Below are 27,984 nucleotides of genomic sequence, written 5' to 3'. Positions count from 1 at the left end.
TAGACAACTATGCCAGAGACCAATTCATCATGCTGGGAAAGCTTGTTTCAACAAAGATATCTTCAATTGTTTCCAATGCAAAGAACTTGATGCAAAGTGCCATTGTTTTTATACTGCATCAAAACTGAAACAGGTTGTTCTTGATGGTATCCCAAATCATCTGTGATAACAGAGATAATTCACTAGCCATTAACCAGTAATCAGAGTTGCAGCCAGGTAATCTTGACTCTGGACTTCATGGTCTCAACAGCAGCATGTGTTTGTGTGTATGTGTGTGTCTTTAGACATCCATGCATATTACTTCAGCGATGAAGCATGCATTTATTAACTACATTCCTGATGTGTTACTGCAAAACTCAAGCCCCAACAAAAATATGTAGTTTTGCACTTTCAACGCATGTAACTATCGCAACTACAATAACAACATGAATATCTGGCAACTGCTGTCCCATGAAAAGTTATTTCTTTCTTTCTGTAATAGTCAGAGTTAAGACTTGAGAGGCTGGTATTCTTGCTCCCACTCAGGCATGAAGCTCACATGGTGGCTTTGAGCCAGTTACTGCCTTTTAGCCTTAAACTACCTCACAGGGTTGTTGTGAGGCTAAAATGGGGAGTGGGGAGAACCATGTATGCTACCTTGAGCTCCTTGGAGGAAAAGGTGGGGTAGAAACAAAGAAAGTATCCCATTTTCCCTCCCAAACAAGCCCAGTATGGCCAACAGCAAATGATAAAACAACAAAAGCCACTCCCTCGGGGAGGATGCTCAAGAACAGGCATAGGCAAACTCTGGCCCTCAGATCTTTGGGACTACAATTCCCGTCATCCCAAGCTAACAGGATGTCCAAAATCTGGAGCTACATGCACCAAGGAAGCTACCCAGCTTTTGGAAAAGGACACCAAATCAAAAGCCCCCCAAATCAAGAAGGCTTGAGCCAGAGAAGAGCCAGCTGCCCTTTATACCCCGTCTACCAGGCCCAGCAGCACTTGGCAGCACAATGGGGCAGCCAACAATGGCCCAGCCCCAACCCCCTACCATTGCCTTTCCTCCCCCATGGGTTGCAGCACTGTTAACTAACCATTTCTTTCCATCAGGAACCTGAGGGACAGACAGAAGGACAAGACACACACAGCACCACTGCCACAAGCCTGTGTGTGTGGACCTACCACACCAACCTGGAGATGAACCTGCTTGAGTCTCCTAGCCTCCTAGTGAGTACAATCACAAAAAAGCCATAGCACACACCTGCATATACACACACTTACATCAGGGTTGGCTTAGTTGTAAGTCAGTGCATACCCATAGAGTATTGCCATCAGTCTTTGGCTACTATTGTGCCCAGTACACAAGCTGGGGTCAACAGGGAAGGACCTTAGCTCAATGATAAAAGCATCTTGTTGGCATGCAGAAAGTCCCAGGTTCAATCCTCAGCATCCCCAGGTGAGGCTGGCAGAGACCCTTTTCTGAAGCCCTGGAGAGCTGCTGAAACCATGCAAACAATACTAAAGTAGACGGGCCAGTGGACTTCCTATGATGTGAGTGATCAGTTACACTATATGGCAGTGGTGAGACCTTGTCAACCCTGTGCTGTTATCTAAACTGGCTGTCAATTTGCTGCCAGGCCAGGTTCAAGGTGTTACATAAAGTCCTTAACAATGTGGGGCCAGTTTACCTGTGAGATTGCCTTGCCCCATGTATGTCCACCTGATTGCTTCAGTCTGCAGAACAGGCACTCTTACAGGTGCCACATTATACCTGTTCCATGTCTGCAAGAACTCCCTGCCTGTTGACATCAAGCAGATACCTTCACTGTACTCTCTTTAGCACCTGCTAAAAACATTTTTGTTTAGCCAAGCCTACTCAGATGTTAAGAATGTTGATGTGTTTTTATTCAACCCGAGTACTCTTAAACAAGGATGAAAAAAGGTTGGAGTGGGTTCTACAGGTGGATCTCTGGGTGATTTGCAGTAAATCAAGGGTTTCTGACTTTCCATTGATTAACAGCAACCTAAACTTTTCCCACCTAAACCTAGGCTGTTGTAAGGAAGAAAGCTACCGTATTTTTCCGTTTATAAGATGCCCCCATGTATAAGGACCCCCCCCCTAATTTTGTGGGACTAAATTTTAAGAAAATGAGGGGAGATGGCCCAAAGTTGTTGAGCCTCTCCCCCCACGCAGATGCATGCAGCAAACACTCCCTAGATTGTTTCCTACGTGTAGCGGCATTGGCTGGTTGGCCGGAGGGCGACTTCCCCTGATGCCACTGTGCGCGGCAAACGATCCAGGGAGTGCTTCCCACGCACAGTGGGATTGGGGCAAGTTGCATTCCCATCAGCCAGTGTCCCCATATCGCTCACTGCGGCATTGGGGGAAGCTGTGAGCCGCCAGCCAGCATTCCCAGATCACTCCCTGCATGCAGTGGCATCAGGAGAAGCTGTGTGCCCCCAGCCAGCGCCCCCAGATTGCTCCTTACTCGCTGCGGCATTGGGGGAAGCTGCGCTCCTGCCAACCAGTTGGCTGGCGGGCGTGCCGCTCCCGCCCCATTCCACTATCTGTGTATTGGATGACCCCCATTTTTGGACATGATTTTTTAGTCAAATAACCTTGTCCAATACACGGGAAAGTGTGGTAGTTAGGAGAGAAGTCAGATGAAAGAACTGTGAGCTCAGTTCACTTCTGCTACTGAGAACAGATACAAAGGCTCAGAAGAACCCTGTTCTTAAATGCAAGGGTGAAACTAGGCTTTATTTCACCTGGCTCAAAGACCCAGTTTTGTGTCACACCCGCAAATATTTGCACACACAGGCTGGAAGCCTCAATGTTGCCCCTCTGGAGGCTTCACCTGGACCAAAAAACCTAGCTACCCCACCTTCCAAGTAGCTATAACACTGCTTTAATGCCAACAACATTAACACTTAGCCTGTGTTGGTGTATCTTGGGCTTCTACAAATAAAACAAACCAGATCTGAAAAGCTTGAAATCTACCAACCCTTTTGTCTAGAAGATTAAAGAAAAATGATATTACTGATTTTCACACACACAAGCAAACATACAACACACCAGAGGCTTAAAATGAATGGAATTTCACAAAGCCCTTAAGCAAACTAATAATCGCCACCTTATCTGAGGTGGAAACTTGCCCCCATTAGATGCTCGGACCTTTTGGCTTCAAAGAGTTGTCAATACTTTATCTATGTCGGCAGCTAAGATGCGGGGTGGGGGTGGAACGGGACACCAGTTCTATCACTTGGGTCATCTCTGCTTAAATAAATGTAGAGATCTTGTTTCAAGCTACTTTGCCTTTCTCTGCTCTGACTGGAAGTTTACCACATCCATTCCTCTCTCTTTTGCCCATTCTGTCACATGATTTCTGTTATATCATGTGGGAGATATATCAAACTGTTCCCTGCCCCTTTTTGGGGAGACACCTCTGAAAAATTATGTAAGCTCTTAAGAAGAGGCTGCTGGATCAAGCCAATGGCCCATCTGGGCCAAGCATTCTGTTCTTGTAGGAGCCAACCAGATGCCCAATATGGAAAGCTGACAAGAACCTGAGAGCAACAACACCCTCTGCAATTGTGACTACTAGCAACTGGCATTCAGAGGCATCTTGACACTGGAAGTAGAATATAGCCATCACATCTATTAACCACCAGTAGCCTTGTCCTCCATGAATTCTGAGTTGGTAGCCATCGCTGCCTCCTGTGGGAAGGGGTTCCATAGTTTAGCTATGTACTGTGTCTTCTTTTTGGTAACACATTTCCTTTTTGGAGAGTGCTGTTGCACAAGTAAACCCTAGCACACTTCATTTTGGGTGTGAGGAGGAGAACTCACACACAATATTAAATTACCGATTCCTGATTCAAACAGGGAGCTGACGTGGTGGGCAAAAGCATCTTATTCTAGCTGAAGACACACATCTGGCTTGGCTGAGGATCACCAACTTCTGACACTTTCCCGAGCTGGCTAAAGAAACCACAAGGAGGAAGAGTAGACTTATGAGAAATCCCAGGGATGGAGGACATGTTGTTGATGGGAGTTGGAGGCAACAACACCTGAAGATCCACAGGTTCCCCATCCCTGAATTAGACCAGTGCAGATTTCTCTCCTAGAGCCTAGGCTCATGCCTGCTGCTGCTGTTGCTGCTGCCCAGTCTTCCATAGGAATTGCACTTTGACCCCTCTAGCAGCAGAGATGGATTGCCTGATCCCAGGAAGCTCTGCCAGGACAAGATAAGCAGGTTTTATTTTCCAGTCAAGTATTGTGTGTCCTTATAAGGTCATCTGTGCCTAAAGAATGGGGTAAAAAAGTGAAACCCTTCTCATTGTAAACGAAAACTGGAGAAATACTTGCATATTTTCTCAACTTGCATATTTTCTGAGAATTTGATGGATTTTCTATGATTTGATCCCAGCTCTTACACATATACAAAATTCCCCTCAGTTATTATATCCTAAAATTACTTATATATACATATATCTTCACTTATAAGTTTATGCATAAATTGCATTGAGACAGTTGTTTAAAAGGCAATTAATAAATCTGATGATGGTGATGAATTGTATGTTTACTCTGCTTGCAAATTGCTTTTGGACTTTTCCTTGTGATAGTCTTCTGTCTCCTTTATTGCTCACTTTCAGGAACAATCTGAAACTTTTCCTGTTTATACCCAGGCATTTGATGTCTGAAATATACTGATCCTGGTAACCATGAAATCATTGCCTAAGACAATGTGATTGTTTTAAGCTATTTATAGAATGTTTTTGATGTGTTTGCTGCCCAGGGTTCCTTTGGAAGGAAGAGTGGGATATAAACTGAATAAATAATAGGAGGAAGCGATATATAAATTTAATAAACCTAACCCTAACCATTCAAGAAGGATTGCTATGTTTATACACTGTTGTTAGAAGAATGGCTAACTTGTAGGGATCCCCTTAAAGAGACTCCCTAAATAACTGACATGCAGGTATGAAAAGGTCAATTATTACCAGTTTTCACTTTATTTCAGTCAAAAGGGTTTTTCAAAGTGTACAGTTACTCTGCATAAAATAAGACACCATAGCTAAAAAAAGTGGGTTTGTTTGTGCATGAATAATATTTATACATTTGTGTTTTCTGCATATTTTCCGAGGGGTAGTTAGCTGAACCAATGTAAGTTATTACTATATGAATATGATTTTTTTAATAGAAGAAAATAGCAGCCTTCCCTAATCTTGTGCCCTCCAGAAGTTTTGGACTACAACTTCCATAAGCCCCAGTCAACATGGTCATTTGCTAGGGATGATGGGAGTTGTAGTCTGGAACATCTGCAAAGCACCAGATTGGCTGAGCATTTAAAATATTTCACAGAATATGCAAAAATAAAACCCTTTAAAATGTGGGTTTTTCTTTTTTCTTTTGCTTCTTAAGGACAGATAAATCATCAAGAGTGTGGCATACAATATGGACATCAACAGCCCCGATTAAAAACAATTATGGCTATAGCATTATTATACCTTTTCCTAAATAAAATATGCCCAGAACTCAGAGAAGAAAATAAACCTTTAAAACTCAGTAGTAGTTTGCTGCACGACAAAAATAGATCCTCTCGTCACTTATTGCCTATACAATATTGCTTTCTGCTTTATGTGAGTATTTTTAACATATATATTTATATATAGGTTTTGGTTTACTCTGGTGAAGTCAGTGATTTTAGGCTGCTTTGTGTCTAAATGATTAAGAAGTTGAAAACTTAAAAAATGTGCTTACACAATATACACATTTCATTACTTACAAAGGAAAAAAATAAGCTTAAACATTTCATATTAAAAACCTGGGGGTACAGTAGGGTTAGTAGCACCATGAACTTTGGGCTTCTCAAAATGAGCAGTCTGCTCTTTTGAACCATCACAGTGCATTGTAAGATTGTAGTTTCTTCTTTTCCTCTGGGATGAATTTTCAAAGCGGACCCTCTTGGCCTTTGGGGTGGGAGAAGTGGCAACTTCACCTTCTGATCCTTAGTGACCCCAGGTGTCTCCAATATTTTGCAAGAGGTCAGTTCCCTTCCTTGACACACACACAAAAAAATGCACCAGAAGAACACCTTTGGGATGGCACTTGAGGATAGGCACACCGGAATCTGCATAATCAGAATTTTTTCTTCTTCTTCTTCTTCGTCTTCTTCTTCTGCACAATAGCACCATTGTTATATCTAAAGGAAGTGTATATCTAAAGGAAGTGCACCGTTAGATTTCTCCGTTGAGGCATTACGTCCTCTTCATACAAACTTGGCATCGACTAATGCGCGTCCTCAGGTCTCCAGCTTTCAGAGTCTCCGACTGAGGTTTACTGGTCAACAGAAATGCAGAGGACACATGAAGTTAGATACCATGGTTACATCTCTATACCAACCTTCCTCCAAGAATCTTAAGGTGGCATTCAAGATCCCTCCCAACCTGCTGTGCTATGCTCTCAGCAGCCCTGCGAGGCAAGCTGAGCTGTGTGTCTGGAAGAGAATCCTTAGCTTGGTTGTAGAACATCTGCATTGCATGCAGAAGGTCCCAGGCCCAATCTCCAGGTAGGGCTGGGAGAAACTCCCTCCCTGGAATGCCACTGTCAGTCACTGATTATAACACTGAGCTGGATGGACCAATGGGTCTGACTACATTTAAAGCAGCCACCTATGTTTCCTATGGCTGGATGAAGTCATAGCTGAGTGGGAGGGTCACTGGCTCTTCTAGCTGCAGCTGGCAGTAGGTTTTTAGAGTCTCTCTCTTTTTGAGATAGAAGGCCTTCTAAGACCTCTTTAACTGGAGATGTTGGGAGTGGAATGGGTGGAGAGAACAAGCCAGATGGGAGTAGAGGAAGCGTGTGAATGACCACATTTTATAAACGACTCTGGTACAGTGACTGTGTGCATGGCCAAAGCTGGGCAGGTGGCAGGATCATGGAAGATTTTATTTATTATCACAATGTTTTAAGAACCTGTTCTTCATTAAAAAGAAAAAAAAATGCCCCTAGAGGTTCACAAGATTAAAACCCAAATAAAAGAATCAAGAGAAATGCAGTGCAAAAAAACCTCAGCATAAAAACTAAGTAAAAGATTTTAGTTCAAAAGGAGACTAAAAGTTGTAAAGGTAAGGGGCAGTTATTATTGTTGTTTTTAAGGAAATATTCACCAGCTGCCAAAAAGAGAACAGGCACAACACCAGGTGAGGCCTGCTCCTGAGAGCACATTCTATAATTCAGGTGATTGGGGTGCCATCACAAAAAGGCCCTATGTTAGGATACCACACACCTCATCTCTGTGGTGGATTGACTCAGATGGACCTCTGAGGATTCTTTTAATAATCTGGCAGGCCAATTCTGTGCCCTCCAGAGGTTGTTTGACTGCAACTCCCATCATCCTTGTCCATTAGCCATGCTGGCTGGGGCTGATGGGAGTTGTAGTCCAACATCATCTGGAAGATGACACATTTCCCACCCCTGATGTAGGTTTAGGTTATTTCCTAGTCCTAAATGCATGCTATGGTTGTGCAGAATGGGGTTTTGCTTTGACAGGTGCACCAAGCTTTTAGCTATATTTCTAGTTTACAGTAACTCCTGACCATAGACCAAGCTGACCGGGGCTGATGGGAGTTGGACTTCAATAATATACGGAGGGCACTAGATTGGCTCATTCTGTCTTAATGGAATCCTTACACATGTAGGCATTGTCTCTACTGTACTTAGGGAGGGATTATGCCTAGACTGTGAACCTTACATATAATTACCGTATTTCTCGCCCTATAGGACGCACTTTTTCCCCTCCAAAAATGAAGGGGAAATGTGGGTGCATCCTATGGGGCAAATGCAGGCTTTCACTGAAGCCTGGAGAGCGAGAGGGGTTGGTGCGCACCGACCCCTCTCGCTCTCCAGGCTTCAGGAGAGCCCCAGCGCCAGCCCCACAAGGTCGGGGGACGGAGGGAGGCGGAACCCCACCATCCCGCTGTCTCCCGAAGTGGTTTGGAGGCTGACGGCGGGGAGAAGAGCGCTTCTCCCCGCTGCCTGCCCCACCACTCCGGGGACAGCAGGGAGCCGCAGCGCGTCTTCCTGCTGTCCCCGGATCTGATCGCAAGGCGGGCGGCGGGGAGAAGAGCGCTTCTCCCCGCTGCCTGCCCCACCACTCCTGGGACAGCAGGGAGACGCGCTGCGTCTCCCCGCTGTCCCCGGACCTGATCTGAAGGCGGGCGGCGGGGAGAAGAGCGCTTCTCCCCGCTGCCTGCCCCACAAGCACCTGGGGAAAAAAAAATAATTTCCCCCCCTTTATTCCCCCCCAAAAAAACTTGATGCGTCCTATGGGCCGGTGCGTCCTATGGGGCGAAAAATACGGTAACATAAAGTAATAGTTAATTATACCTGTATGTAGTGAAATAACTTTCTGTATTAGATTACAGGCTGGTGTGATTTAGGGTTGCCATATTTTGAAAAGCAAAAAAGAGGACACATTTGCTGACTTCTTTTAACTATGGATTGCTATGACGACTTTCATTTTACATACCCATGAAAAAGAGGAAGTATCCTGGAAAAAGAGGACATATATGGCAATCCTAGTTAGATCTGACTTAAACTTTATAAGTTTACATGTTTAAGTATTGTTTATCTGGAATTAACCCCTATGTTGTTTTGTTTGTTGCATCTGCCAAGACTCATTATTTTGTCTGCTTCTATTTGTAAGCAATTTTTTAAAAAATTGACAAGCTTAGAGGTTGTGATTCAAAATGGCGTCCAATAGTAACCTTGACAAAACCCTGCTCCTTGATGGAACCATCAAGATATCATATGAGGTGTCCAAATGCATACCGAACAAAAAACTTGCCAAATATATATACATTAGTCAATGTGGGATGCACTCACCTAAACATTTCTGCCACTTCCACAGTTGCCAGCCAGAAACTGTATGAATTAGCATAATAGTTGCAGGTCCCTCGACCATGACACTCAATGAAAGGAGCGGAACGGAATTCTTCCAGGCAGGAACCAGGAGAGGCCAATGCCTGTCCAGATCCCTCTGCCCCAGCACTGGTATGCTAAAAAATAAAGCAGCAAGGTCAGTTTAATTGGCCTCATTCACACTTAATGCTAAGTCAAACTATGGCTTACCATAGACAAGCAATTGTGCTGGTGCACAGGGAGAAAACTGTGGTCACTTTTGCTTTGCGGTAGCTCCTGCTGCAGCCATGCTACCAGAAGCTAAACCATGGTTTGGGCTCAGTGTTACATGGTTTGCCTGGGGTGTAGAGGGATATTGGTGGGTGGGGTTTGAACATGGCTCCTGCCCCCCTCCCCTCTTTAAGTTCACATGCATTTGTCCCAAACTCATGAAGAGAGCTTGGGACATTATTATGGAAACTTTCAGTGAAGGTACATACCATCATAAAAGAATAACCAATCCATAGAGAGTGCCAGCCTTGTGGACAAGGTGGGATTTGAATGGTCTGGCTGTGGATCGCTATAACCATGGCAGGAGCTTCACAGACAGTGCAGCTGAAGGGGGAAATATTGGGGAAGGAACAGTGTTAAAAGACCTGCTGAATCAGATTAAATATCCCATCTAGTTCAGTGCCTTGTGTCTCACTGTAACCAGTTAGAAGTTCCTACAAAGCCCAAAGGCGGGACGCGGGTGGCGCTGTGGGTTAAAGCCTCAGCGCCTAGGGCTTGCCGATCGAAAGGTCGGCAGTTCGAATCCCCGCGGCGGGGTGCGCTCCCGCTGCTCGGTCCCAGCGCCTGCCAACCTAGCAGTTCGAAAGCACCCCCGGGTGCAAGTAGATAAATAGGTACCGCTTACCAGCGGGAAGGTAAACAGCGTTCCGTGTGCTGCGCTGGCTCGCCAGATGCAGCTTTGTCACGCTGGCCACGTAACCCGGAAGTGTCTCCGGACAGCGCTGGCCCCCGGCCTCTTGAGTGAGATGGGCGCGCAAACCCCAGAGTCTGTCAAGACTGGCCCGTTCAGGCAGGGGTACCTTTACCTTTACCTTTACAAAGCCCAAAAGCAGGGCATGAAGGCAATAACCCTCTCCTGCTGTTGCTACCCAGCAGCTGGAATACTGTCACTGAACATGGAGGTTCTATGTTGTGGCTAACAGCAATGGGTAGGCTTCTCCTCAACCTCCTTTTTGCTTCATATGCCTTTATGCTAACTCTGAGTGACAGTGCAGTTTCTGGATTGTTTCAACTGACTGCTGGTTCTATTTTATTGATTTTAATTTGCAGCAGCTGCCCAGTGCGCACGGATAATGGGTGGCGCATAAGTACCACAAATTAATCTCTAAGCTACTTATTGTGGACTTATTATTATTTATTAAGTTTCTATACCACCCTTCATCCAAAGATCACAGGGTGGTTTACAATACAAAACCACATACCATAATGTCAAAACAATACCCACTCCATAATTTGACCCTACACGTTAATTGAATGTGGCGTGAGGAAGACCTTTCTTTTGTCTGTCCTGAATCTCCTGCCCATCAGTCTGTACCCATCCCATATTAACAAGCCCCCATACATAAATATACAGCTCCATAATGTTTTATATAGCTTTATGTAGCAACATCTTCATCTAGACAGCTATTTGAAGAAAGCAACTAAAAGACAGAAAGAACATGCATTTTCTCTGTGTGTTTGGATCTGAATCCCACTTTCTGCCTCACCGGCTAATGAAGGGTTGGATGTTCTTTCCGGTTAAAGGCTCCATGCTCATTGGCATTGGCTCAGGGGTGGAGAGCCAGTAGGAATAGTCGTTCCGAGATGCAAAATTACAGACATTGTTGATGTTGCAGAACATGAAGGGCATGGTGCTGAAACGGCGGAGGCAGCTTCCAGCAGTGCCTGGCAAACAAGAGACACAATTTTATAGGCATGAGGGGGTGGGGGGAATCTTCCCCACTGTAGAAGGTCTTTATATAATGCCTAACCCAGCTTCCCCCATCCTTGGTCCCAAGATGTTGCTGGACTACACCTCCCACCAACCCCAACTGTTACACATGCTGTATGAGGCTAATGGGATATGTAGTCCAGCAACTTCTCGGAACCCTAGGTTGGAAAAGGCAGCCTTAAGTGCAGAAGATGGTCCAGAAGATGCAGTGCAGGCCTAAAGGATTATGTATTTGACTTTTGTGACCCCCTCCTCTGCCATGGATTTACTTTGTGGCTACAGGCAAATCCCAGCCTCAGTTTGCCATCTGTAAAGTGGGATTCATACTGCTTCAGTCAGGTTTCCTGTGGATTGACATTTGTTCCAATTGTGCAGTAAGCTGCGGGTTTCCCCGGGGAAAGCGGCAAAACAGGAAGAAACACCTGTTGGAATGGCAACTTGAAATCATGGGACAAACAAAAGTGTGGCTGGGCCCTAAGTCCATATGATTTGTTTTGTAACATTAAATTTATTCTTTGCTAAATTGCTGATTTCTGCCTTCTTTGTTGCTTTGGATAGCCACATGTCGTGGGTGCTTCAGTGGGGGCTGGACTAGATGACCCTTGGGCTCCTTTCCATCTCTACAGTTCTAGGATTCTACTGCCTACACACACACACACACACTCCAAAGTTTTGCATTTGATAGTAAGTGGGTGCCTGTTGTAAGCCGCTTTCGGTACTCTGAAAAGGTGGTACATGAACAAACTGAATCAACGAATCAATCACATTCCCAGCAAAGACTATGTCTCACCCAAGTCCTGCCCATGGGCTCTCTCGTTCCCCTGCACGTAGAGAAGAGAAAATCCATTGTAAATCTGGGTGGTTCCTTGTGGGCAGAACGGCGTGTCTGTTGTCTGGCTGTGGCGAGTTATGAGGAATCCATGAGCAACTGAAGCAGGCCCAGGAAGACCAGGGGGGCCCTGAAGTCCATCTGGGCCAGGGGGGCCCTGCGAGCCTCGTTGACCTGTTTATGCAGGACAAACAAAGCAGATTAATTCCCCTGAGAAAGATGTAAAGATGTATAATAAAGCAAAGGCATGCCACACAGAAGTAAGTGTGGCTCCTCTGAAACAAATGCCAAACAGTAGAGATAGGCTGAATCTCCACGATATCAATTGACTTTAAGCAGGCTTGGCTTCCCAAAAAGGGTCTGGGAATTGTAGTTTGTTAAGGGATCTGAGAGTTATTAGAAGGCCCCTTGTCCCCTCACAGAGCACCAGAGTGCCCTAAATAATTCTGAATTGTAGCTCTGGAAGGGAATAGGGGGCCTCCAAACAACTCTTGGCACCTTTAGCAAACTACAATTCCCAGGATCCTTTGGGGGAAACCATGACTTCCTAAGCAGCACCGTAGTGCTTTAAATGTATCATACAGATATGGAGGTTCTGCTGAGGAGGCTTTTCTTCATGTCCTAGTGGTGGGTAAGGCAAGATTAGCCAAACCATGGTTTCTCTGGTTGCACCTAGGTTATGGAACTCCCTAACTACTCTCTGCTTTTCACCACCTAGCCAATAATATATTTAGGTAGGCATCTGACATGCTGGGCTCTGGTTTTCAGTTGGATTGGTTCATCTATCAGTGATGGCCAAACTTGGCCCTCCAGCTGTTTTGGGACAACAATTCCCATCATCCCTGACCACTGATCCTGTTAGCTAGGGATGATAGGCGTTGTAGTCCCAAAACAGCTGGAGGGCCAAGTTTGGCTATGATCCATATCTGGTTTTATTATTGTTCTCGTTTTGGCTTTTGCCTTAGAACTGTTGTAAAGTGCCCTGCACCTGCCAGTCCCTCTCAGAGTAGACTCTGAAAACAGACATGGTTAATGTATGCCCATTGATTTCAATTTGGCTACTCTCAGTGTAATTTTATTGGATGCAACCTGCTGTCCAGAATGGGAAGGTGATATATACATTATTTTATCTGCAATAAAATAGAGGGAGAGAAAGAGAGCGCCACCGACTCAGAAGAAGGTGAATGTGCTTATAATTTGTTCCCTTCACTCCACATCGTCTTGTGCTTTTCAACTGAAAAATTCAGCTGAATTCAAAATCTGCCTGTTTAGGGTTCAGCAACTGTACTTTCACAGTTTGGTACCAAACTACATTTCCTATGTCCAGTTGATGCACATTATCACCTTCCCCTCAAGCAGCTGTTCTAAAGACATGTCGCTTCCTACTCTGCAGTCTTGATGGAACCTCCTCCTTGCACACAAGTGCTTCTTTCCTCCACCTACTTCTAAGCAAAATTGGGGCATGGATGGAGCGCTTACCATACCTTGTTGACCTGGAAGTCCTCTCTCTCCTTTACGTCCTCCTGGTCCATCAAATCCAGGAAGCCCATCTCGTCCAGGATCACCAGGAAGACCGATCGGGCCTAGATATGTGTATGCACAAACACATTGTAGTAAAATGTCTGCAAATATGCCTAAGCAGCCAGCAACTACAGTATCATGGTTTATTTAATCCTGGGAGCTGGCCAAATGTTAAGCTATGCAATTGTCTGTTTTATCTGAGTTTCTTATGTCTCCGAATGAGAAATTTACCTGGTAATCCTGGAGGGCCTGATAGCCCAGGTAGACCTTTCATTCCAGGCTGCCCTGGAGGACCTGGTGGGCCTGGGTCACCTTTAACAATAATTGTTTGTCCAGCTGGACCAGGTATCCCTGGAGGACCTGGAGGACAAAGCAAAAGCAGATTTCAGTTTTTACATCACTAACTGGTCTTCCTATTAATGATTCATTAGGGGAGAGGGGTGCATCCCACAAGGGAAAACATTTGCACATGAACATCCCACAAAAGGGAAATTGATTAGGTCCATCAGGGGCCCAGCAATCCTTCTGTTAGATCAGACTGAAACCATTCAAAGTGTGACCAACTTTGCTTCAAAGGTTCAAAGACTTTCTGAGATATGCCCTACACTGGAGCAGACAAGTCATTCTGACCCCATAGGAGACTTTTGATTTGTGACACAAAGGGCTTTTGTCTTTTCACTTTTTTTACAGCATACAAGAGAGACTCAAAGGCACCTGACATTCAGAACAAAGGACAGAGAAAAACCTTTTCTCCAAACTGGACTCAATGACAGTGAAATTCAGCCTGATCTGGGCCTGGTAGAAAATCTGCCCCTTTCTCCTATGCCTTTACTATGCTAAACTTTGCATAACTTGGTAGATCCCTCCCCTTCTTCTTGATTGATGTTTGCTTGAGAAAAGTTGAAGACGTGGCACATGATAGACATTTATAACATTATTGTGCATGGTATGGAAAATGTAGCTAGAGAACAGCTTTTCTCTCTCATAACACCAGAACTCATGGACAATGAAAACTGAATGTTGCAAGATTCAGAATGGATAAAAGAAAGTATTTTTCACATAGTTCAACTATAGAACTCGCTCCCACAGGAAGCAGTGATGGTCACCAACGTGAATGTATTTAAAAGAGGATTAGACAAATTCATAGAGGATAGGGCTGTTGATGGCTACTAGCCACGATGGCTATGCTCCGCCTCCACAGTTGGAGGAAGCAATGCTTCTGAATGCCATTTGCTGGAAACCACAGGAGGGGAGAAGGCTCTTGGGCTCATGTCCTACTTGGGGCTTCCCATAGGCATCTAGTTGGCCACTGTGAGAACAGGCTACTGGACTGCATTATCCTCATCCAACAGGCCCTTCTTATGATCTTATTTGTATTTTGAATATGGCTCAAGAGATGTATCCATATAGTACAGGGAGAGGGAACCTGTGGCCTTTCAGATGTTGCTAGACCACAACTCCCATCATTCCTAACCACTGGTCATGCTGGGCTGAGGCTGATGGGTGCTGGAGTTTTAAAACCTCTAGAGGATCATAGTCCTGCTATAATGCTTCTGTTCAACACAAGCAGAAGGCTAATACAGTGGTGCCCCGCAAGACGAATGCCTCGCAAGACAGAAAACTCGCTAGACGAAAGAGTTTTCCGTTTTGGAGGTGCTTCGCAAAACGAATTTCCTATGGGCTTGCTTAGCAAGACGACAATGTCTTGCAAGTTCCTGCTGGTCCCCCCCCTTTTTCTAAGCCGCTAAGCCACTTATCAGCTGATCCGATCAGCAGATAAGCCCCTAAAAGCCGCTAAAAGCCGCTAATAGCGCTAATCCGCTAATCCGTCAATGGGCTTGCTTCGCAAGACAAAAAAACTGCTAGAGGAAGAGAATCACAGAATGGATTCTTTTCGTCTTGCGAGGCACCACTGTAAAGTAAATTAAGTGATCTTTGCAACATCCTCACTTAAAGGTGAATATAGTCAGACTGGAATGGGTTCAGAGGAGGGCAATGAAAATAGTCAGAAGTATGGAAAACAAACCCTAAGCAGAAAGATTGAACATACTGAGTATGCTGCTTAGCCTGCAGAAGACTTAGAGGAGTCATGATAGCTTTCTTAAAATACTCAAATACCCAAAGAGCACTAAAAAAGATCAAAGGCTTGCTCACTCCCACCCCAGGGGGCAGGACCATATCTTATGAACTTAAGCTGTCAGGTAGATTTCGGATCAATGGTAACAGCAACTTTTTGATTGTAAGAGCAGTTTGACAATGGAACCAATAACTTAGTGGAGTGGTAGGTCTTCAGTGGAAGTCTTCAAGAATGTGGGGGAAGCTCTAGCTCTGGGTTTCCTGTATCAAACAGGTTAAAATAGAAGACCTAAAGCCCTCACCGACTCTATGATTCTGTGGCTGTATTTGCATGTCACATTAAGCTATCAACTATGATTTATAATGCACAAGTGAATCAGTTTTTATTAGAAGTCCCTATGATTCCAACTAGAAAGAAAAGTGGGAGGCATTTAAAGAAACTGGTGCGACTGCACAAGGAACTTACAGATGAGCTGAGATTTAAGAAGGGCATTGTAAGAAATGGAAGAAAGGGGGAATCATAAAGGAAGAGTATACGCACTTAGCCAACAGTTGCTGGGAGAAGATCAGGTAGGCCAAAGCTCAGAATGATATGATAGTCATCTTTCAAATATCTGTCACAGATGGAGCAAGTTGTTTTGTGCTGTTCCAGGGTTTATAGGACCCAAAGCAACGACTTCAAGTTACAAGAAAGGAGATTCCAACTAAACATCAGGAAGAACTTTCTGATAGTAAGAACTGTTTGACCCCTTAAAAAGTGGGTGGACTCTCAATCATTGGAAGTTTTAAAGTAGGGGTTGGATGGTCATCTGTCATGGATGCTTTAGTTGTGGTTCCTGCATAGCAAGAGTTGGACTGAATATCCTCAGGGTCCTTTCCAACTCTACAATAATATGATTCTGTGATTCATGCTGGGAGGAACAAACCACAATCTCTGACTTAACTTTACATCTGAATCTGTTACTAGGGTTTGGTTCGCTCCAAACAAACTATGATTCTGTAACCCAGCTTCTCATGTTGGCTTCCCTGCTTTCTGAGAGGGGAGCCTTCAGCAACTTTCCAGCAGCTTCCTTGTATATGAGTTTTCAAAATGCTGGGTGGTGGCAGCAGCTTTGATGGCCCAGTTACTATACTCTTTAAAGCAGAAGCAATGCAGCAGACCAATCTTCTCCAATAAACATCCCGACCCTGGTCAAAACAAGGTCTCGCAGTTCGTTTTCTATTCTGGTTCAGCCACACAAAAAACACAGTTCCTACCTGGAGATCCAGGGAGTCCAGGGTCTCCTCCAAGGCCTGGTGGTCCAGAAGGTCCAAGGGGCCCCTTCATGCCTGAAAGGCAAAAGCTGTGCAGTTAATGATAACCCAGTGGAATTGAATGATCTTTAGCAGCATTAGCACTGCATGAAGCAACTCTATCTCCTGCCCCAGATACCTGTTTCTTTAGCTCAAAGGACATAATTTTTATCTGCAACATTTATGGCATCATTTACCTGTAAAGGCCGAAATTGGGGTGGGGACCCTCAGGGGCCAAATTTGGCTGTCCAAGGCCTATTCAGCCCTTAGAACTCTCCCTAGACTGCTTACACCCCAAGAGTTTCGCCTGGTTGGAAGGTATTGTTGAACTCTGATAATGCTTTTTGCTTCTCTGGATTAAGGATAGAGGTGGGTGCAGGTGTAGAAACTAGCAGATTGTACAGAGGTAGAACATACATTCATTCTCTGCCCACTTTCTCCTCTGGCCCCATCCACCATTACTATGTGGCCCTCAGAAGGCTGCCCAGAAAAGAATGCCTCCCACTTTGAGCTGAAAAGGTTTCCCATTCCCTCCCTAAATGGATTGGGACATGGGTATCAGATGCACTGTAGCCATCTCCCAGCTGAAGAATCTTCCCACAATTTAGGATCTGCTTTGGAAGTAGCTGTTGGGGGAGCTTTCTTAGTACTGGTGCTTCATTTCTACAATTGCCTCCCTCAGCAGGTTCAACGCTTACCAATTAGACCCAGAAGTAGGCAACACTATGTTTTCCTGATCTTGTTGGACTGACTCCAACTTCTGATTAGCATGACCAATGCTCAGTGATGATGGGAGTTGTAGTCCAACAACATTTGGATGGCACCATGTGGGCTCCCCAAGTTATAGGATAAGACAGTTTTATTGTCAAAAGCTTTTATTTTATTTTAACATGCTCTGGTGGCTGCAGTGTTGGTTACCTTGTTCATTTTTTCTACATGATTCGAAACGGCATTTTGACTCAGGTGGTGGAAGCTCATCATTGTGGTGGTGACCCACGTCTTCATGGGAACCAAGTCCCACAACAAGGGCTCCACCACTAAGAACGCCCTGCTCCAGGTTCCTACATGATGCGCCATGTTCACAAGGTGGGCCCACAACCTCATAGATTATTGTTGCTTTATGCTGAAGTTGATCTAAACTAATTTCAGTATTTTAATATCTATAACAGCAGCTTGTTGTAAAGCATTTTAAGCATAAACTGAATGCATCCACCAGGATCTGGACTCTGCTATTACAGCAGATGAATCTGTCCGGAGCACAGTCTAGTCTTGTTGTGTGGGATGAGTTTCAGTTGGTAAACCCCAAAGATGTGCAGACAAGGTGCTTGCAAACTCTGGACCTTTGACCCTCTTGGCTGTTTAAAACTATCAGGGAGAGGGGCACATGGTTTTAGCTTGGAAGAGGCCCTCCAGAATTGCCTTTGATGTACCTGGGAATCCTGGAACTCCTGGAACACCAGGATCTCCTTTCATTCCATTCAGACCAGGACGACCAGGATCACCCTAAGACAACACAGTTGTGGTTATTACTTTCATAGGTGTGTATATATAGTACTGCAGCCTAAATCTCTTTCATCCAAAACCAACTGCTCCTTTAGAAACAAACATTTCTCCCTTTCCAAGCACTCACCGGGCGTCCAGGTAGTCCTTGGTCTCCTTTCAAACCAGGCGCTCCGGGCTGACCTGGCTGGCCAGGGTTTCCCTTTTCTCCTCTTATTCCTCCAGTTCCGGGGGGTCCACGGGGGCCTTCTGAACCAGGAAGACCTTGATATTGCAAAACACAAGTTCTTGGGTTAGAATGACTTGGTCCCCTTGCGAGTCACCTCTGTTATCAATGAGGGCGAGTGCTTGGAATGAACTCGTTCGGTTTAGTAATGTTCTCCGAATTAACTCAGAAACCTCTGCGCTACATGGTTATTGTTTTTGTTTGTTACTATGTTATGTTTTGTATCGCAAACTGCCTTGTGATTCTCAGATGAAGGGTGGTATAGAAAACAAACAAAACAAATAAATACACCTGAAAGTAGTTCCCATAATTTCTGGGCAAACTGAATGTGAATAAAGTTTGTTTTGGGGTAGAAAATGATTTCTAGCTCATCTTCAAGTTCATTCAAGTGATTTTCTGCACTTTAGACACTTTCGGCCTTTAAGCTTAAAGGATGTAATTCTTGCAGGAAATATACTAAACAATTCATATTCCATTGTGTTTGTGTATTTTGCTGTTTTCTTATGTCTTCTTAAGTATATTATATACTTCAGCATAGCAACTTGGAACATTCTGAAGCCTGGAATCTACACACCCCACTCCCAGGATGAACTGTGAACTGAACTAGTTTGCTTTGGAAATGCATGAATGTGATCTGGAATTTGATCCCTATTGAGCAAGAACTAAATCCTTTTAAAAATGGACTTTCTGAGCTCTGGTATGGCCTCTGCTAAAGGGCCATCTTCCTTAGGTTTGTAGGGAGATGTATTTCCATGCTCAAGATGGAGCTCTGAAAGGACCTGGCTGTTGGGTCTTGGGATTCTGTTGCCATCTTCTGCCATGTACTAGATAGGCTTGCAATTTTGAGTTTTCACAAGGAAGTCATTTCAGATTATTAGCCTCACCTCTAATAATCACACCCATTCACCCAAATTCAAATCTTGTTTTTCTTTACACAGTCAACTTAAAACAAAGCACTGAAAAGGTATGGCGTTTCAGCAGGGGTGAGGAAGCTGGCGTCTTCCAGATGTTGTTGGACTACAACTCCCATCAGCCCCAGTCAGGGTGGCCAATGATCAGTGATGATGTGAGGTTGTAGGTCCAACAACATCTGGAGGGCCATAGCTTCTCCATTTCTATCTCATAGGTGGAGGGAATTGGGACTGAATCCTGGTGCTCTTGGTGATATTTTCATTTTCAAGCAAGCAAACTTTTCAGTGTTTTGTGGACTCTCACAACTTATATTGGGCAGAAACCACTTGTGGGTCCAGCTGAAAGGAACGGGAATTGAACGGTACCACGGTGAAAGTAAAATGACACCTTCAGCAGTATAGAAAACAGGTACACTGCGAGAAACAGGGACACATTCCATTGTAGACTTCTCCTGTGTTTGTACAACTCAGGACAATTTTTCATGAGAATGTAAGATGTAGGAATGAGATTCTCAATTTATTATTTTAGCCACATTGATAAATACAAGATCATCATTAGGTAGCAACGGCCTCAAATATAAAATGTAGTTTGTATCTTAAATAAAAGTTATAAAAAAGTAAGAGATATCTTTACTTAAATATGTAGAAGAGCATATCAGGTGGAATTTACATATTGACAATATATTAAAAACATGAAATAGATTGTGAGGAGTGGGGAAGGTATTTAGTGGGGACTTGGCAATTTTCTCTTTGGCAATACTGGCTAATTAGTTACTTGTTATTAAGAAGCCTTTTTAGATTCCAGTATCTCCTTAACCATGTAATACTGACTGAGGAGGGGCACAAACTAAACCCCAAAACCTAGCCTTCACGTTTATTGCAGAATTCATGTCAGCAGGAAAGCTGTTTTTGAAGAAAAACCAGGATCCAATATAGGACACATTAGCTGATACAAGTGCAGCTATAGGGGATTAATCACAATTCTTAAAACATTGGCAGGGTTCAGTCATAATAATTAGTGGTGTGTGCATTACCCTTTCTCCTCCTTAGAAACTTTCACTTCCATTTCCAATTATTCACTCTATAGCATTATTTCCAAACCCTAAACTGTGGTTAATCTTAACTATGGTTTATTTCAACAATAAACAATTGAACTTGGTTTTATTTTAATGGAAAACATAGTTAAGTCCAAACACAAGGTTGCCTGGTTTTAGATGTTATGCTAAACTGTTTTTAACAAAAGAATGGTGGGGAAAGTTTTTAATTTCATCTTCACAACCAAGCTGAGGCACAGGTGGTGCGTGGTGTGTGCATGAGCATGAAACTTCACCAGGCTCGTTCATGAAACAATAAACAACTCTCTGATTTACAACCAAAATAACATTTTAAACAACCAATGCAATGTAGTTAAGCAAACTGACCAAGGTAAGAATCTAACCTGGAGGACCTGGAAGGGTCAGAGTTCACCAAAGCCCAATGATCGATGTTAGGGGGGGATAGCAGACACCACACAGTGCAAAATAAGATTATTAGTTAGAAGTAGTACAGAAGAGATATTGATACTAAACAGTGCAAACCATTTCACCAGCATATTTTGTATTTACAACACAGCAAACATGCATACAAGGAGAATGCCCCCCAGGTCAGTATACATAAATAAAAATATGGGTGTATAACTTAGCATAATTTATATATAGATATACAACTTATTCTGGTGATTAGGCTGCTATGACCAATGTGAAGCAAGCCACTGAATCTAAAACTTTGTTGAAGTTCTAGTTTTAATAATGCAGCCTGAGGCTTGCTATCTATTAGTTCTACATAAACAAAGACAAGTACTATTGCAACCATTTCACTGACAGTGCTGCATGAGGGGGCAACCTGGTTAAAATAAGTTTGCCTGTGATTTTTCCATTTGCATCGTAAGAGGAAGCAGCCTCTTCTTGGACCACCAAAGTGCTTCTGGGCAACAAAATGATTTAGAAATTTGAGGGAAAAAGCAAAGTAATGCAAGGCTCGATATAAAATTAAATGGATAATCTGAGCTCCAATAATTTCTCATTCATGAGCAGAACACTGGTTAATTATTAATATTTTGTATTTGTTAATATTCAAATATATTCATGGTTATACAGTCATACCTTGGGTTGTGAACGCTGCGGGTTGTGTATTTTCGGGTTGCAGACCGTGCCAAACCCAGAAGTACCGTAACAGGTTACTTCTGGGTTTCAGCGCTCATGCATGCGCAGAAGTGCCAAATCGCGTCACGCTGTGGGTTGCAAACGTGCCTCCCGCACGGATCACGTTGGCAACCCGAGGCATGACTGTAGCTGAATACAACTGAACAGTATCCAGCTACCCATAAGCATTTATTAATATCATTTAATTACTTAGTTAATAATAAGATTAATAATATTTTTTAAAATAGCACAAATGCCTATTTACTGTGTACATCTATTAATATTTAAATTATTTCCGGTTGTTCCTGCTAATACAAATTCCTTTTTCTTCTGTTATGCCCTCAACACAGAACATGTCAGTGAAATATTCCAAAAATATACATACTCCATGCAACGTTCAATTATAAAACAGAGTTTATATATGCATATGTAAGTTTTATCTCACTCATTCTTTCATTCTCTTTATCCTTTGACAGTCATATTATATTAATATTAAACAAAAGATGAGGCTAATGTAAACATTTTAGAATATAATAGAATGGAAGTTTTGCTATGGCTTTAAATAAGGACAATTTCAATGGTTGGTCCATGTTGCCCTACCAGGGCACTATAGTACTGAGTATGGCTTCTCAACTATCTTTTTTTTTTTAGGTCTAATTGTAGATTTACCCAACCACAGATGGTTGCTATATTAATTTAATGCCTGGAATTAAAACAGTGTTTTTTGGCTGGGGTTAAGACGTTTTGCTTTTTAAAAGCCATCACAGCAAAACTTTCAAGACTTCATCCAAACACATCTAATACTTAGGTGTATGCCAAGTCATTCCTATTCTATGGAACAGTGTTAGAAGTATTTTAATGAGGTCTGACTAACACTACATTAGAACAGAACAGCAACAATGTTCAGTGAAATCAGAGCAGAGAAGAAGGTTGTGGAAAAACAGCACAGCCATTTGCAAGTCTACTCTGAAGTAAGTTTCTAATGAGTTCCATGGAATTTACTTCTACGTAACTCTGTAAAAGAGCAAAGTCTAAGGCTGTTACAAACAAGGTACACAAGGTTAGTAAAATAAAATAAGTTCAACTACAATATGTTAAAACGAGATCTACATATTATGGGATCCATAGAAATATAACTTTGAGTCGCCTGTTTAGTAGCAATGGTTTGGGCACTGTCCTGAAATTTATCCAGGAGTAGTGTGCAGAGGGATAAAACACACTTTGCTACAGATCAGCAAAAGGTATAGTCTTAACTTTTTTGTTTTATATTAGCATCCTGCTTCACTGCAAAATCCTCATGAAATAGTAACAGGTTGAATATCAGGAAAGCAGAGGATCAGAGTAAGTCAGTTTACACAAGGCAAGATATTAACCAGTAGAATACAATAAGGATACATAGACCAGTGCTATTTAATTAATTTTGTAAATTAATTTAAAAAATCTGCAGTCAGGGCTGAGCACTGAGGTAGTGAAGTCTACAGAAAACATAAAACCATTCCAGATGGTGACATCCTATCTTTTCAGACAGTGTGAACTAGTGAAGAATCAATTCTGACCATCAACAGTTTGGTTTTGGTAAAATATCAGAAGCCAGCTTATGCACAAACCCTGCTCACTAAGTGTAAGAAACAGCAGGCAGTGGCCTTTGGTGAACTGGCAAATGGTGGATCTGCATTCTTCTAGTCTAAAAAAGGAGAGTTTGTCCTGCAATTTTCAAAGCTCTCAGAACCCCGCTCTATAGTAACTTGGAACAGAGCTTTTTAGTGTGGCTGCTCCTGTTCTGTGGAATAGCATTCCTGTCAAGAATCAAAAGGCACCTACTTTTTAGAAACAACTGGAGACCTTTCTTAAGCTGGATAAATGAGCCTTTACCATGAGTGCCCATTGGTTAGGGATTTAGTTTTGTTTTAAATATATTTGTTGTTCTGTGCTTTTAACTGTTTCAGATGTCTTATGTGTGAATCGCCTTGAGATAGTGGGTTGCAATATGATTAATAATAATGATTAATTATTGTAATAATAGCAACAATAATAGGAGCACACAACCTTGTGTGAGTGGTCTTGGGTTATACTGCCCATGTGAGCAGTGCTTTTGTGCCAACAATATGTCATTGGAATTAACCAAGTCAAAAAATTGAAAGGGGATGTTTGCTAGGCCATGATCCGAAAATGTGTATATAGAAAAATTGGGAGTAAAAATCTATAAAAATACTTATCATAAATTACAAAAAAACAGGGTGATATCCAACATTAGTTAATGGGTCTACACAGAATATGACCAACACTGGATGACACCCACACACAATCCACCAAGACAATATTCTAATTGTCAAAAGGCTTTAAGTTTGATATGCATGTATAGCACTGGATATGTTCCAAATAAATTTCTCATACACAAAGTATGCCAAACTAGCTCAGTGCCAGGTTAGTTCTATAATGGATATCATGTCGGCAAATGTTTGGCAAATGATGCTGTTATCCTTTCAATCAGACTTCCAATTCTTGTAAGCTGCAAGAATAACCCAGAAAATTGTTATATGGCCTCATGTTCAAGTGACATGTTGAGTTGGAATCAACATTACAAGACATTTGCCCAAGCCCTGACAATGATCTCCATGGATAGCAGAATTGTCAATAAGAGTCCTGCACTGACTGACAGTGTAGTGTAGTGGTTAGAGTGCTGAACTAGGACTTGGGTTTGACTCCCTACTTAGTCATGAAGCCCACTGGGTGACTTGGGCCAGTCTCTTGCCTTATCTAACCTCACAGAGTTGTAGTGAGGATAAAGCAAGGAGTTGGAGAAGTTTGTATGCCACCTTGAGCTCTTTGGAGAAAAGGTGGGATATAAAATTGATTACTGTTATGTAAGGTTAATGACTTGGCATACCCATCCTACAGACTGAGACATTTGTTTTCATCAAAGAAGTACATTCAAGGGCATGCAAAGTTATCACACTGGAGTTAATGAGCTAACCTGTGGCACCTGGAAGGAGGGGACCAAAAGTTCACCAAGGCCATCATTAGAATGGGGAAACATCAATATGGTTAGATATGTCAATAAGTTAAACGTTTTCACAGTGATCCATCTAAAATTCCTTCTTGTATATTATGAATAGACCAAACTATTATAATCCATAGAATTTTTAAAACAACTGATTAAACTAAAAAGAGTTCAGTTTTGCAGGATGGGATGAAATGACACATTAGGAATTCTCACATCAAAAAGCAAGACCATGTAAGAACTGGAGGAAGTCCTTTACTGAATTATGTTATCAATTGCAAGAACTCATCTAATTATCTACAATTATAATGAAGATCAATAGAACGTTTGATGTATTACAGTATTTTAATATTTTTTGGAAGCCGCCCAGAGTGGCTGGGGAAAACCAATTATTATTATTATTATTATTATTATTATTATTATTATTATTATTATTATTATTTCCAATGCATCCATTGATCTTTGTCCAAGAAACATGCTTACACTGGTCAACTGCATTGTGATAATATATTACAGCAGTGTGGGGGAACTTTGACCTTCCAGATGTTGCTGAACTACAACTCCCATCATCCCTTGCTAATGGCCATGCTTGCTAGGGCTGATTGTTATAGTTCAGCAACATCTGGAGGACCAACAGCCCCTCACTCCAGTGTTACAGAGACAGTATTTAAATCATTCCTGCCCATTCAGGAGTCCTAAAATGTGGATTGACTTGAACAGTATAACAGTTTGGTCTACTCACACTGGGACATGCATGGTGGAGTGAGATGGATGTTTCATGTCGTACAGTACAGTCCACATGCAATACAAACCAAGATGGTGGGAACAAAGCCACTGAGCCATTACTGGTGTTTTCCTCTCAGTCACAACCTAAAGAGGCTCCTTCTCTCCTTCTCAGTGTGAAACCAATTTAGGCTCGTATCTGTTTTACTCAGGATTATGTATACTCATTTGGGGGAAGGAGGTGGTGGTGAAGAAAACAACATTTTCCGCCAGTGTAAATCAAATCCTCCTGAATCCATAGGAACTTGCTTATCAATGAAGATCTGTTCATGAGGCTCTTATCCAAGTGCCCCCACCTTTAGAAGTAAGGGAGCAATACTCAAGATCTGCTGGGATGAGTGAAGCTTGAGATAGGTGGATCTTTGGTTGAGCCTGGGCTCAGCCAGGGTTCCCAGCTCAGCCAGAGATATGCCAGCGTAAGTCCTCCACCCTGGCTCAACGAGCTGAGCTGAGGTCCCCAAAGTCCCCCCCAAAAAAGTGTGGTGGGGGAATGGCAGAGGTGATTTACCCCTATTTCCCCTTCCGGGTATGATTGTATGTATGCAAAGATTGGTCACATTCTGGTACGAAGTTAAGATTTGTTTATTTGTCCAGGCATGTTAACTTTTGCAGGATGATTAATGCTAAAGCTGCTGTGTTGTTTTCAGGTACTTTATTTGTTTGCTTTTACTCTGTGCTGTGTACCCTGGCTTGGTGTCTGTACTTATGAAGGGCAGGTGATAAAATATCTTTAATAAATAATTTCTGCTAGCAAACAACAAGTAATTCCCACCCAAATCTGACTCCCAACTGTTGCACATTCTTTTCTGCCCATTTCCATTTCCTGAGGTTCCTTCTGGTTTTGCCCAGACATTTTTGAGCCATAGCAGCTTATAAAAATGTCCTGGATTCTATCTATTTAAACCTAAATCCTATTGGGGTTTTTTTTTTTGCACCTTTGTCACACAGAGCCAGTGTGGCACAGTGGATAGAAGTTTTGGACTAGGGACTTGGGAGATCAGGGTTCAAATTCTCACTCAGCTATGAAGCTCACTGGGTGGCTTGGACCAGTCATTGCCTCCCAGCCTTGTTTACCTCACAGGGTTGTTGTGAGGATAAAATGTGGAGAAGGAGAACCATGTACACCACCATGGGAGGAAAGATGGGGGTATACATGTAATTAATTAATGATAAACCAATAATGCTTAATTACTAAGTAATAGAACACACACCTGTCTGCCATTTAGAAAACCATGATGGACAATGGCTACAGCAACAACTAGGTCATGGTTTGCCAGCTCCACTTGTTGTCGGTTTTAATGGAGTATTTTGTGGACACAGAAAACAGTATGGAAGATATATTAGCTTTCCCATCTTTTGCCAAAGAATGTTCCAGTCATTATAGAAATTTTTGTTGGGCACCCAATATCAGCTCAGTGGCATTCACCCATCAAATGGGAATTATCAGTTCCAGAATTAGTACATGGTAGGTCAGCAAACAAGACGAGAGGGCATAGAAGGATGAAGATGATGCAGGGGTGTACTGAATATCCATCGGGAGTTGTGGGATGTGATGGAGCATGGATGAGCATACATGACATGAAGATGAATGAAACCATGATAAATTCTGATCATGCTGTGCTGCTAACATGGATTTGATTTCCATAGGTCTTGTGGACAGTGCATATTATTATGTTGTTGTGCACAAGATGGATTTGTTTTATCATGTGGCACCATGGTGCAGGGATGTTTGGCAGATGCAATTAAAAGTTGATTTGGGTGCTTGGCTGGATGATTGCCGTGATGACATGCGGAGGCTTATTTCAAGTTGGCAACATTTTGCAGACAGGTTATCAGTAAGGTGCTCTTTTGTTTTCACTCTTGACATGGGTACCTCTGGTTACTAACTTAATTCGTTCCGGCGGTCTGTTCTTAACCGAAACCATTCTTAACCTGAGGTACCACTTTAGCCAATGGGGCCTCCCGCCGCCACGTGATTTCTGTTCTCATCCTGAGGTAAAGTTCTTAACTCGAGGTACTACTTCCAGGTTAGCGGAGTCTGTAACCTGAAGTGTTTGTAATTCGAGGTGTTTGTAACCCGAGTTACCACTGTACTTTCAGGTAACCTCTCATGGTAAATTAAGGATACCCAGAAGACATCAGGTGCGTGTATTGCAATTTCAGCCGAACAGTATACAAGTATACTGTTCCAACAGACCAATAACCTGTCAGCAAAATGTCTGCTGAATTTTCTCTTTCTTACCTGGCCTCCCTGGTATGCCTGGTTGCCCAGGGCTTCCCTTAGGCCCTTCTGAAGGTGGTCCTGGTAGCCCTGGAGAGCCAGGGGAACCTGGAAGGCCACGGAATCCTGGACCGCCTGTTTCTCCCTTCAGACCAGGGGCTCCTGGAGGTCCTGAGGGACCAGGTAAACCCGAGTCACCCTTTTGACCTGTTTAAGGGTGGGGGAAGAGAAGAGAGCATGTTTATAGATGCACTGCAATGTTTCAATTATCAATACTGTATACGAAAGGCAGGCAGACATCAAGCTTGCAGGATCTACATGTCCCACCCCCAGATCCTGAGATCCATTGGGCGGAGGTAAAGTGCAAAATAGGGTTCTGAGGCACACAGAAGAAAACCTTATCCCAAGTGAAAGCTGGTCCATTAAAGAGGATACTGCCCCACCAATCATAGTCTGTGCGCACCCACCCATCTTCTTTCTTGCAACCAGTCAGAGGTTTTTCTGCTAGTCAGTGACTGTGGTCCCACCCAGTGCTTTTTTTTCCTAAAAAAATG

The 27,984-nt window shown here is 43.0% G+C and overlaps 1 protein-coding gene across 1 annotated transcript in view; it reads right to left on the bottom strand.

Annotated features, from left to right (window-relative positions):
- Positions 1–4,975: 4,975 nt before the first annotated feature.
- Positions 4,976–27,984, bottom strand: part of COL4A5 (collagen type IV alpha 5 chain) — a 142,052-nt gene continuing 119,043 nt past the window's right edge. Inside the window, exons 41-51 of the mRNA XM_082208644.1 lie at positions 27,452–27,637; positions 18,239–18,372; positions 18,039–18,111; positions 16,573–16,644; positions 13,471–13,599; positions 13,203–13,301; positions 11,680–11,892; positions 10,666–10,843; positions 9,388–9,502; positions 8,873–9,045; positions 4,976–6,325 (exon numbers count right to left, since the gene is read on the bottom strand). Of these exons, the coding sequence (XP_082064770.1) occupies positions 6,244–6,325; positions 8,873–9,045; positions 9,388–9,502; positions 10,666–10,843; positions 11,680–11,892; positions 13,203–13,301; positions 13,471–13,599; positions 16,573–16,644; positions 18,039–18,111; positions 18,239–18,372; positions 27,452–27,637 (1,454 nt within the window). The 3' untranslated portion in view covers positions 4,976–6,243. The remainder of the gene's footprint in view (positions 6,326–8,872; positions 9,046–9,387; positions 9,503–10,665; positions 10,844–11,679; positions 11,893–13,202; positions 13,302–13,470; positions 13,600–16,572; positions 16,645–18,038; positions 18,112–18,238; positions 18,373–27,451; positions 27,638–27,984) is intronic.

This window comes from Podarcis vaucheri (assembly GCF_965113315.1).
Source record: "Podarcis vaucheri genome assembly, chromosome: Z".
Classification (NCBI taxonomy): domain Eukaryota; kingdom Metazoa; phylum Chordata; class Lepidosauria; order Squamata; family Lacertidae; genus Podarcis; species Podarcis vaucheri.
The sequence above is the reverse complement of the archived record's forward strand: the minus strand, read 5'-3'. Positions and strand labels throughout refer to the sequence as shown.